This window comes from Tachyglossus aculeatus, chromosome 26 (assembly GCF_015852505.1).
Source record: "Tachyglossus aculeatus isolate mTacAcu1 chromosome 26, mTacAcu1.pri, whole genome shotgun sequence".
In the NCBI taxonomy this organism is placed as follows: domain Eukaryota; kingdom Metazoa; phylum Chordata; class Mammalia; order Monotremata; family Tachyglossidae; genus Tachyglossus; species Tachyglossus aculeatus.
The window spans coordinates 9,764,439-9,777,711 of record NC_052091.1 but is presented as its reverse complement, the minus strand read 5'-3'; the positions used below and the strand labels follow the sequence as shown (position 1 = coordinate 9,777,711).

Genomic DNA, 13,273 nt, shown 5'->3' with positions numbered 1-13,273 from the left:
GGAGAGCACAGGCCTGGGAGTCAGAAAGTCATGGGTTCTAATCCCGGCTCCACCACTTGTTTGCTTTGTGACTTTGGGCAAGTCACTTCACTTCTCTGGATCTCATTTACCTCATCTGTAAAATGGGGATTGAGACTATAAGCCTCACATGGGACAGGGGTGGTGTTCCACCCGATTTGCTTGTATCCACCCCAGCACTTAGTACAGTGCCTGGCTCATAGTAAGTGCTTAACAAACACCATCATTACATGAGTTCTGAGGATGAGCTCAAATGAATACACCCAGAAATGCAAAATGGCAGCCAATGGGTTAATAAGAATCAAAGTACTGGAGGAAGTGGAATTTTGGATGGGTTATGAAGATGATAAGGATGGTGGTCTGGGGGGGATTAAGGAAGGCGGGGGGTGCCAGACTTTTGGGACAATATGACTAAGAGAATCATCCCATTATTGAGATTAGTTAAATTCAGCGCAAAAACATATTTGTTCCGAGTAATTTAGCAAGCCACCCAAGAGGTAGAAAAAATCTAGAAAACTCAACATTCAATACCCTGCACTAACCACTTCCTGTTCATGTATTAGATGGCCTCCTATTGTACTCTAATTCAGTCCAAGTGTTTGTCAGAAAGGAAATCACTTAAACCCGGGAGAGCAAATTAATCAGAATAAGAAATGGTGTTTACTTGTCCTGTCAAACTTATTCTGAGTTTATGACTGCAGGTAGCTCTAAAATCCCAACTGTTATCCTAAAGTCATAACTCCACTTTTCCGATTATGCAACAAGTTTCTCTTACGCATTTTGGCAGTTTTTACCCACTTACACAACATGCATCAGGACAAACTCTGTGACAATATTATGCACATTGTATTATCTTGCGCTAGGTTCTTATCCTAAAGATCTAGGATCAACTACTTTAAAGCAGAACATTCAATATACATAAATAGAAGCAGCACAGTCTAACAGATAGAGCACAGGCCTGAGAGTCAGAAGAACCTGGGTTCTAATCCCGGCCCCCCCTCTTGTCTACTGTGTGACTGTGGGCAAGTCACTGTGGTCACTGAGATTGTGTTTCCAGGTTATCCCAAACCAAAATAATAATAATAATAGTAATAATCGTGGTTATTTGTTAAGTGCTTACTATGTGCCAGGCACTGTACTAAGAGCTGGGGTGGATACAAGCAAATCAGGTTGGACACAGTCCCTGTCCCATGTGGGGCTCATAGCCTCAATTCTCATTTTACCAATGAGGTAACTGAGGCTCAGAAGTGAAGTGACTTGCTCCAGGTCACACAGCAGACAAGTGGTGGAGCCAGAATTAGAACCCATGACCTTCTGAATCTCAGGCCTGAGCTCTATCCTCTACATATGCTGCTTCCCCTAAGGACCCTGTAGTGTGGGAGGCACTGAGGATAAATAATCAAGAGAAATCAGGCTCTCTCAACAGCATGAATTTGAAACCGGTACTCCATCTTGTAAGCTCGCTATGGGCAGGGAATGTGTCCACTACTTCTGTTGGACTGTACTCTCCCAAATGCTAGTACATTGCTCAGCACATAGTAAGTGCTCAATAAATATAACTGCTAGCTGTGTGACCTTGGGCAAGTCACTTGACTTGTCTCTGCCTTAAACTCCTCTACGATTAAATGGAGATTCAACACCTGTTCACCCTCTTACTTAATCTGTGAGCCCCATGCGGGGCAGGGACTGTGTCCAACCTAATTGACCTGTACCTACCCTAGCACTTAGAACAGTGTTTGACACACAATAAGTGCTTAGCAAATACCATTTTTAAAAAAGGATGGTTTCTTTCCCTTACCTTGGCCCATCTGGCCAGGCATCCACTGACCAAAACTACCTCCCACTCTCACCATTTCTGGTCTAGGTGGGCAGTGGATTTAAGTGCTTTTCCATTCTCCTGCGTTGTAAATGTAGTCTGCAGGTATCTCAGTCTTTACATCTCTAAATATCCAGTACACACTCAACAGTCTCTTTATGAAAATCATCTAAGTGTTCTTCTGTTTGAAGACTGTCAATTGTATTGGACTTGAGGGGATAGTCGTGTTGTCTTCTGATAGCTGAATAGTCTACGTAGTGTGAAATTATGGAAAGCAGCATGAGCCCACTGTTGGGTAGGGACCGTCTCTATATGTTGCCAACTTGTACTTCCCAAGTGCTTAGTACAGTGCTCTGCACACAGTAAGTGCTCAATAAATACGATGGAATGAATGAATTTATTGAGCACTTACTGTGTGCAGAGCACTGTACTAAACACTTGGACAGTACTTGGACAGTACAACATAACAGAGTTGGTAGGCATGCACCCTGCCCACAGGAAGCTTACAGTCTAAAGGGGCAGACAATATAAATATGTTACAGGTACGTACAGAAGTGCTGTGGGGCAGAGGGAGGGGTGAATAAAGGGTTGCAAATCCAAGTGCAAGAGCCACGCAGAAGCAAGTGGGAGAAGAGCCCATGGGACAACCTGATCACCTTGTAACCTCCCCAGCGCTTAGAACAGTGCTTTGCACATAGTAAGTGCTTAATAAATGCCATTATTATTATTATTATCATCATCATCATTATTACTACGAGGAAATGAGGGCTTAGTCGGGGAAGGCCTCTTGAAGGAGGTGTGATTTTAATAAGGCTTTGAAAGTGGTAAGGTGACTGTCTGTTGGATACGAAGCGGGAGGGGGTTCCAGGCCAGAGGCAGGGAGATGACAATGCTGACGGTGAGATTGTATGAAGGCCAAGGAGTATCTTGCACACTTTATTCATGAAAATATAGTAGGGCACCTTTTCTAGCTACTGCCGCAAGACAGGTGCTTGAGTTTTTTCCACTGTATTCTATCATGCAACTATTATAGGGCCCTGCTCATGAGGCACTCTATAAATTGCATCAATTGATTGATAGGTGCCAAATCAACAGTACTGATTGCTTTTGCACTAATGTGGGGCCACCCACATGCTCTAGGTTTGTAGCAGTGTCAGATGGCTTCCTGCAGAAGCAACATATTAATCTGTTCATTCATTCAATAGTATTTATTGAGCGCTTTCTGTGTGCAGAGCACAGCACTAAGTGCTTGGAAGAGGACAATAAAACAGACACAGTCCCTGCCCACAAAGAGCTTACGTGGAGGTGGAAATAGAATCCCACACCACGTACTCCTAGTCAAATCTTCACTGTACATGAGTAGGTGTTTTTGCGAAAATGAGTCGAATACCAAACTGGACTTCTTTGTGGGGGACAGGCTCCCTAGCAAGAGGATAAATTAGGGGTGCCACGGGATGGCACTCTCACAAAATTAAGGCAACCAAAAACGACAACTCCGAGAGAACAAAGAGCCTCTTTCCAATTAGATAATTCCCGCAAAGAGCATCCACGGCGTCTCTGTGGCAACTGTCGGTTCCGTTGGGCCCGGAGAATTGTGATCTGTGTTTACCCGCGATGGAGCGAACAGAAGGAAGATATTTCACAGATTCCATCTGGGCCTCAATGGAGCTAATGATACCTGACTTAGCCCGTTAACGAGACAATTTGTTTCTCCCATTTCTTGTCAAGATGGAGCGTGATGGGGGGAACGGCACGTCAAAGTTGGGGAATTTGATGAACTTTCGTGGCGTCCTCGTGTGTGCCTCTTAATTAGCCCAACTGACAGCTGCTGCCTGGGGGTGGTTGGAAGCTCCGTGCTCCCTCCCCTTATGCCACCACCAGCCTGCCTCTTCAGATCGGAGGAAGGAGGAGCTATAATTAGACCGCCAGCTCCTCGCACGGTCCTCTCCAACTGATCGGGGTCCTTGCCCGAGAAGATGGGCTAATTATAGCTTCTCTCATTCTCCAATACGAAGAGGTTCACCATCTAATTGGAGTCCGCGTTTGATCTCTGCCCCTCCATCCCCCTCCCCAACTGAAGCCAGCCTTTGATTGGATTCAAGGGGGAGGGAGTTCTACAGAGAGCCCATCCCCCCTAGTTGGCAGGAGGAGGCTGGGGATGGGAAAAAAGAAAGCCTGAAACGCAGCTTGTCTGTTTGGGAGAGCAGCTGATGGCAGGACTCCTAGGCACAGAACCCGAAGGTGGGATGTGTCGACTATGCGCAAAAACCATTCTTGTTTACGAGGTGAAACCCCCCAACGCTAGGCTGGTACAACTTTAGCCTTATCCCAAGTGGATTTCTCCATCAAACCCCCCAACCGCCAGTCCCGCCCAAAAAACACCCAAATCTCCACCTGATAAAAACTAATACCAGTAATGGTATTTGTTAAGCACTTACTATGTGCCAGGCACTATACTAAGTGCTGTGGAGGATACAAGCAAATCAAGTTGTCCCACGTGGGGCTCACGGTCTCAATCCTCACTTTCCAGATGAGGTAACAGAGGCCCAGAGAAGCAAAGTGACTTGCTCAAGGTGACTTGCCTGCACAGCAGGCAAATGGCAGAGCTGGGATCAGAACCATGACCTTCTGACTTCCAGGCCTGTGCTCAATCTACTGCATAGGTAAGGAACTGCAAAAAGGGTCATCTAGTTCAGTCCCCTGCCTCCGAATAGGGAGAGGGGAGGAAACAGAATCCTTTTCTCTTAAAGCTGCCCCCCTCCATCCACAAACACTCCTCTGGCAAAGAGTAATAATAATAATAATGATGGCATTTGTTAAGCGCTTACTATGTGCAAAGCACTGTTCTATGCACCGGGGAGGTTACAAGGTGATCAGGTTGTCCCATAGGGGGCTCACAGTCTTCATCCCCATTTTACAGATGAGGGAACTGAAGCACAGAGAAGTTAAGTGACTTGCCCAAAGTCACACAGCTGACAATTGGCAGAGTGGGGATTTGAACCCATGACCTCTGACTTCAAAGCCCGTGCTCTTTCCACTGAGTCACGCTGCTTCTCTAAGAGTAGGGGTGTGAGCTTGTTATGGGCAGGGAATATCACTGTTAATTGCTGTATTGTTCTTCCCAAGCGCTTAGTACAGTGCTCTGCACACAGTAAGCACTTAATAAATATGATTGAATGATTGAATGAATCAGCCCAGAAGAGAGAAGAATATATCTGTTAAGTGGAAGAAACCGACTTTAGATCATTTTGAACGGTTCTCAAATCCCCAGTGAGCTGCCTGAGGCTGAGTTTCCTTGACTAAAAAACATTCAGCCCAGATGACGAGGTTTTTGGGGGGCTGTTTTTTATTTCTTGTAAAGATTTTTCAGTCGGGGAGATGACAATCTTCACCATTAGACTGTTTCAGCAAACGGAAATTTCTATTTCTCCTGTGCCACAGTAAGCACTTAGGCTCCTCCTTTTCCTTGTGCTCACTTTGCCTTTTATTTTCCTTGTGTCCTTCCACCACCCTCCAGGGATTTTCATCACAGTCACACAAGCTTCCCACCAGAGGGGAGGGTGGGGGTGAAGGAAGGGGAATGGATTTTGGGAACCATGCATTGACCAGACACCTATAGCTGCAGGGCAAGAACGTGGTTCCTATGCCCAATCCAAATCCCACAAGTCGAGATGCCTTGATTTTGAAGCTGCTATATATTTTTTCTCTTTCCCAGGCAGATGGTCAATAGCTCATTTGTCTTCTGGGAGAACTGCAACTGTTAGGCTAAGGTCATCAATATCATCAATCGTAGTGGACAGAGCACGGGCCTGGAAGTCAGAAGGATCTGGGCACTAGTCCTGGCTCTGCCACTTGCCTGCTCTGTAACCCTGGGCAAGAAACTTAGCTTCTCTGTGCCTCAGTTACCTCATCTGTAAGACCGGAAGCCCTACGTGGGACATGGATTGTGTCCAACCTGTCCACCTTGGATCTACCCCCAGCGCTTAGAACAGCGCCTGGCACATAATAAGCACTTATCAAGTGCCATAGGAAAATAATTAACCACTAAGGCCACCATCAAATCCATTTGAGTAGATGCTTAAATATTGTGATGATGGACACAAAGGCAGCAGAAGACAATGGTGCTTTCCTAAATAATGACACCTAGTCTATCTTCAATTGCTTTTCCACAGAAAGCTTTAAGACCACAACATCCTCAGAACAGGCCAGTAAAAGAAGTTGGGAATTAATAAACCTTCTTGACAGATACTCTATCTCAACTGGGGCTGAAAGCTCTTTTTATGCTTATTTCATATCCTTTTCCCCCATGAACAGAAAAAGAGGTTTAAATGTGTGGGTAGGAATGTTTGCATTGCAAATGCACACTTATTTAAAACTTTTCATGAGTGTTTTAAGCAGCTTTATAGGCCAAGAGTGGTTTGAGCCACCATGCTTATTTTAATATAATAGCATGCCTGAGGTATATCATTACCAATGATGAAACAGGGGAAGAGGAAACATTCTGAAACAAGTTGAAACCAGTTCCCTGAACCAGAGGGACCTGAAAGACCGTGAAGTGGTTTTAAAAAAAAAAAAGGTTCGGCAAAGAAAGGGAAGTGGGTTTTTTGGGGGTGGGGGGAGGATTTTTGTTTTGTTTTCAATGGTTCAGAAAAAAGGAAGAGGAAGTAGAATTTTGACCGAGAAAAAGTTTAACGAAACCTGCATAAATGCTTCATATTCCTTGCCCAGAATAATGTTTTGACATCTTTTTCTTTATCATGTAATTGAGCTACATAGATTTTACAGGCCTGGCGAAAGAGTGTGTGCGTGTGTCTGTCTCTCTCCCTTCCTTCCCGCCACATCAAGAGGGTTTCTCCAATTCTTCATGTTGCATTTTTAATAAATCAGTAGCAAAAAAATAAGCCTGCCTGAGAGCAAAGATGACTGTTTAAATCATTTTCTTTGCCTTTAGCTAAATGGCACACAGACAACAGAATCCCAATTTATCCTGAACACTGCATCACAACCGAAATATCTGAATGCAGAGTGAGACATATCTGCCTGTTTCAAAGGGAAACTTTCTTTATTATTTTATAAATTTGATACAGAGATGGGGATACCACTGCTTATTATTTTTTTAACTAAAAGACACCTAGAGTACACAGAGCTGTTTTTCCATAAATATCGCTAGCAAATACTGGTGGTATCACTTTTCTGTGATCAGGTATAAGTCAGTGCAACAAAATGACGGTGATTCTCAACATTTTTAAATGTTCCATCATCTATGCAAATTCACAACGTCGACACTACTATTAAATGAACTGATTAAACTGCACACAATTAAAGGGGTATGTGGGAAGAAGTAGGAGGGAAAAATAAAAAGAACAAGGAGCCAAACAGAAATCAATGCTTTCCTAAACATACCAAATAGCTCTCTCAAAAGAGAGCTGACACATTCCAAAGTAGGAGCACTAATGAAAACTTCTTGATTGATTCACAAGAGGCAGTTTACATTGACTGCTTCCTGTGGCTAATGTTCTAATGAATATGCTTCAACATAGCTTCAACAATTCCTAAAATTCGAGTGCAGAGGCAAACAAAAGACATGGACGAATAATTTAAGGGAATGTCAATGTGCAATGTAGCTATTTGTTCTTGCGCCTCCTTCTGAATATTAAAAATGAATCTTTTTTATAGACGCTTGAGGAAAAAGAATGAAAATTTATTTGACCACTGAACTAAACAGTATTAAAGCTTTTACAGGCAAAAAAGGAGGAAAGGAGAAGGTGGGAGAAGAGGGATGGAGGAAGAGAGAAGAGTTTTCATTAACAATGGCATTTATTGAGCACTTACTATGTGCAGAGCACTGTACTAAGTGCTTGGGAGAGTACAGTACAATAGAGTTGGTACACACATTCTCTGACAACAACAGTTCTCAGATATGAATATGTACAAATGTCCTTTGAACTTATTAATAATGGTTTTAAAAGAATTAACTTATTAAAATGCCAAGAAAATGTTGAAAGAACATGCTAAAACTAGGTAGCTACATGTTTAATACTCTTATTATCCTCAATTTTTATGAATTTAGAATAAATATGTAATTTAGCTTCTGACCGATTCCCATTTAAACGCTGCATTTTCAACTTCAGGTTTGAGTAAGCTAACCAAATCAGGAAGAGTGTTTTTTTTGCTTGCTGAGAGCTGTCATCAATAACAGAACACATGATATTCAAACTGTTTAATTCATTCCCTGTGAAATTTTAAACTATAGAAAACTGAAAAGTTTGGACTAATGCTTCCTATCTGATCATTCTGTAAGCCACAATTCAGTATAGAGATTAGAAAACTTCACCTACTCTCTTGCTTTGGATATGGTCTTATTTCCAGATTTTTCAAGTACACTTTTCAGCTAATCTCATCAAGAAACAAGCTATTTTATATCCCCAAACTCAAGTTTTTCAGCTTTAAAACCCCCAAAATGAATTTCTGAGTGTACTTTTACTGCTAGAATTAAGATCTTTCCTTAGGATATACTTCCATGTATCAAAAATGTATGAATCTTGAAGATGTAAAGATTTCGTCTTCTTTAACGAGTCACCTCCAGGATGGGTATATGTCGAAGAGATTTAAGGTAAGTTCTCAAGTGATGGGAAATTGGGATGGTGATTTATCTTGGAAATGGGGAAGAAAAACTCATGCAATTGCTGGTTTTTTAATACTTACTGGACAGAGGAGCGAAACCCTTAGACTGGTCGTGGCTATTTCACTGTCTGGATCCGCTGTCAACTTCTCTTTAACTGTCATTCGATGAGGAAAGGCAAACAGAAAAATATTATGGCTTATCACTCATTCATCACCACTGCAACACAAAAATATTGTAGATACCTTTAAATAATTTCTTTAAAGATTTCCAATAGGCACAGTGAAAAAGGAAACCACAGCTACAGCGCCTGCACTTCCTGCCAGAGACAGCAACACTCGTGCGTGTAGTCTGACTGCATGTCCTAGGAGGCTACCAATTTCTCACCCCGGGGAACCAAAAACTGCAATGCAGCAGCATAAAAGGAGAATTTCCCAAGCAGGAAGCAGGTCCCTTTTAATTTTTTTATTGTCGTCATTACGGAGACTGAATATTTCACCTTGGTTAGCCTAATGTCTATTTACAAAACAGCGCAAAGCCAGTTACAAATCTACTCAGATGCCAATGAGTGATAGCACACCCAACAGAAGACTTTTCAAAGAGATTCAGATGTCTTTTATATATGATTCATAGATGAAAGTCGCCTGTGTCTTCCTTAACCTTCTATATATTTTTCTTAAAAAGGAATCGGAAAATGCCTGTAGACTGATAGCATAATGACTACTCTGATGGAATCTTCCCCCCGACATGTGAAGGGCAGCAATAGCAGGAGGGACCAAGGTTCACGTACCAAAGAGGCGGCGGACTCGAACCAGAATACGGCCGAGAAGGACGGATTGGAAAAAATTCCTTTCACCAGTATGGTGAACAGGTGTTCGCGGTGGGGGTTGGGGGAGGGGTAGGGAAGAGGAAATGTGGCAACAGGAGGCAGCTGGAGCAGCTGCAAAAATACTAAATGATAGAGCATAGGTACGCTGGCCCCTCGGCATGTGAAGAAGAGCCATGTGTGGCTCGCAGACTTCAGTTTGGCCACCCGTGAACTAGACGTCTAAAGACTCCCAGCTCGGAAACCCAGCCCAGGAGCCGAACCACATCAATGCACAGTGCTTTAGTGGGAAGCGTTTAAGGCCCAGGACCTCTATAATAATAATAATAATAATAATAATAATAATAATTATTATTATTATTATTGTTGTTGTTGTGTTTTTTAAGCACTTACTGTGCGTTAGGCACTGTACTAAGCGCTGGGGTGGATACAAGCAAATTGGGTTGGGCACAATCCCTGTCCCTCATGGGGCTCATGGTCTCACTCCCCCTTTTACTGATAAGGAAACTGAGGCACGGAGAGGTGAAGTGACATGCCCAAGGTCACACAGCAAACAAGTGGCAGAGCTGGGATTGGAACCCACAACTTTCTGACTCCCAGGCCCGTGCTCTATCCATTACTCCATGTTGCTTCTAACGCTTTGAAGTTCAAATACGAGCTCAGGCCCTGGGAAAGGTATCTGCTGCCCTTACTTCAACTCCCACTGTGGCTCTTGGGGCCCTCAGCGTCCCCAGATTCCAGGTTGCCTCCACAGGATCCCACACATCCCCCAGGAATCTCCTTCCCGGCGGGACAGACAAAGAAAAGCAGCCACAGTCTGGTGCCACCTCCGCTTCACCTCAGGAAGACTGAGAAAGATGCTTCTGTTGCCTTCATTGGGGTCGGGTTGTGACTGTGACTTCTAGACTGTGAGCCCACTGTTGGGTAGGGACGGTCTCTGTATGTTGCCAGCTTGTACTTCCCAAGTGCTTAGTACAGTGCTCTGCACACAGTAAGCACTCAATAAATACGATTGATTGACTGTGGGCTCTGAGCCACGAGGAGCCTGAAATTCTGCACCTCCTGCCCTGATGCTCTGCTGAGCTTTGTTTTGGTCTTTCTGGGGTCTTAGTTCATCTCTCCTTCTGTACCTCTGACCAGTCTCTCTCCCCATTTTTATTTTTACTTTGTGTGCCCCCTCAAGAGACAGGTTTTCTTTCCTAGTGTTTAGTACAGCACGCTGCATGCAGTCAGCATTTAAAACATACTAGTAACAACAACAATTACTACAGCATGCCTTAGTGGAAAGAGCCTGGACTTGGAAGTCAGAGGACATGGGTTCTAATTCCACTTCCGCCACTTGTCAGCTATGTGACTTTGGGCAGGTCACAACTTCTCTGTGCCTCAAGTTACCTCATCTGTAAATTGGGGATTAAGACTGCGAGCCCCACATGGGATAACCTGATAACCTTGTACCTATCCCAGTGCTTAGAACAGTGCTTGGCATGTAGTAAGAGCTTAATACCCCCATAATTATTATTACTATTATTACTACTACTATGGTATATTGACATCAGAACTGCTTTCCTATTTATGCTGCCTACCTTGGAGGCATAAAATAGTAAGGCCAAAAAGAAGAGAAAGAAAGGCAATCTAAGGGAATCTGGTGGTTGAGATTTGAAAATCATAAAATACAATAATCCAGATATTTCCGTTATTGCTCCCACAGCAACAGTAAATTCTACCAAACTACAGTGCGGGCAGCACACTAGTGTACATGTGGGTGGATGAAACATTCAGAAGTTGATCAAAATATTACATATGAGCAGAAGGGACAGAGTTATGCCCGCTGAGGGAACAATAACGGAATTTGTGATTTGCCTGTTTAAATTTCTACGACAGTATTACAGTAATAAATATCCTTATTTGCTCAATTATCGATTTCAGAGCATATATACATTTTAAACCCTAATAATGGGCGTTTGGATGGAAATGACTTGTTCGCAAAGGAATGCAGGGTGGTAAAATGCATTTTTAGAGTATTAAATACCGTAAATGAGGGCAAAACTATTTTCATGATTATAACCTTCATTTTTTTGGTCAAATTAGGCAGCAAGAGTGGCGATCACTTTTAATGCAGTTCTCTGATGGAAAGAGTTCTCAAGTGAAGACTCCATATAAATCCAAGGTAGCATGGCAGTAAAGGCTTCATTAGCTTACAATCACGGCAGATTTTATCACAGTCACCATGGAGTTTCCTAGATCTTTCCCCAGCCCTATGTGTCCTAATCTTATTGATTTACATTTGGATATATCCAGTCCTCACTAACCTATAGGTCATCCTCCCCTTGTGGCTCACAATATACAAGCAGAAATATCAACCCCAGCACATCCTCAAATATATATCCATCCATCAATGGTATTCACTGAGCGCTTACTGCATGCAAAGCACTGCACTAAGCACTTGGGAGAGTCCAATACTGCAGAGTTGTAGACACATTCCCTGCCTACAAGGCACTCCATCTCAGTGTTCTAAAAATGAAAAGGGATTCCCTTTGCACTTGGCTGATGGATTGTAACGGTTTTTAGAGCAATACTCGAGAAGCAGCGTGGCCCAGGAGATAGATGACAGGCCTGGGAGTCAGAAGGACTTTGCTACTTGTCTGCTGTGTGATCTTGGGCAAGTCACTGCATTTCTCTGGGCCTCAGTTCCCTCGTATGTAAAATTGGGATTAAAACTGTGAGCCCCATATGGGGCATGACTGTGTCCAACTTGATTAGCTTGTATCTGCCCCAGTGCTTAGAACAGTGCCTGGCATATGGTAAGCACTTAACAAATATCATTAAAGAGGCTCCGCACCCCACCCCCCCCCGACCAACAAGGTCCCCAAAACAAACAAAAACACTATACTCAACTCCTCTGGATGGTGCTGACGCTAAAAGTAGGCTGGTAATCCCAATGGATGGGGCCCTGCTACTGCTGCTGAAAGGAGCAGCGAACAAGTGGAAGAATTTTACAAAAGGTGAGCACACCCTTTGATAACACACCTGCACTTATGCTGTGTTTTTTATTGGGTGTTCTTGGAATTTTTTTGAGGGAATGACTTTACTGATAGAAACAGAGGTCCACAGTAAGGAGAGAAATCTACCATCAAAGAGGCCGTGCTGAAAATGAGCCAAGAAGTCAGCACGCTTGGCTTTCAGGACCCAATTTAGCCACCAAAATAGAATCCTTCATTTATGGATGAAGGACAACCAGTGGAAATATCTGTGTTTGTGTGTCCCCTTTCAGCATGCTGAACTACTTAACTACAATTCTTCCCTCTGGATATTCTGATTTTCTCTTGGCAATACTTTCCATCACAATCTTCAAAATTTCAGATGCCATACTGCTACTTCAAGCCCAACACACCAAAATGGAATGCTCTCCTCTTTCATCTTGACTTTAAGCTCATTATGAGCAGGGAATGTATCTGCTAATACCATTGTATTGTACTCTCCCAAGGGCTTAGTACAGTGCTCTGCACATAGTAAGCACTCAGTAAATACCACTGACTGAATGATTCCCTGTGGGTTCCTTCCTTTCAGCTCTTACACAAAGCCTTACATTTAGATTAGGCTCATTGGATCCTACTTTTATTAATATTTCTATTTAAAACTCTAGCTCCAGAAAATGCACTCTTAAAACCCAGTGGAATTTAACCTTTGAATTCATAGCCCAGCACCCCAGGGCTACAGATACAGCATGGCCTACTGGAAAGAGAAAGGGCCTGGGAGTCAGATGCTCTGAGTTTTAATCCTGGTTCCTCCACTTCCTGCTGCATGACTTCGGGCAAATCACAGTCCTTTCTATCTCAATTCCCTCACCTGCATAATGGGGATTCAGTACCTGTTCTCCCTCCTACACAGATGGTAAACCCCGTGTGGGACCTGATTATCTTCTATCTATCCCAGCACTTAGTATAGTACCTGGCATATTGTAAGCTCTTAACGAATACCACAATTATTATTC

General features: G+C 43.2%; 1 protein-coding gene across 7 annotated transcripts in view; it reads right to left on the bottom strand.

The window, feature by feature from the left end:
- Positions 1-13,273, bottom strand: part of PIAS1 (protein inhibitor of activated STAT 1) — a 163,263-nt gene that overhangs the window by 14,283 nt on the left and 135,707 nt on the right. For all 7 annotated transcript variants that reach the window (XM_038767232.1, XM_038767236.1, XM_038767233.1 and 4 more), the window contains one exon: positions 8,540-8,613. In XM_038767232.1, coding sequence (XP_038623160.1) covers positions 8,540-8,613 — 74 coding nt within the window. The remainder of the gene's footprint in view (positions 1-8,539; positions 8,614-13,273) is intronic.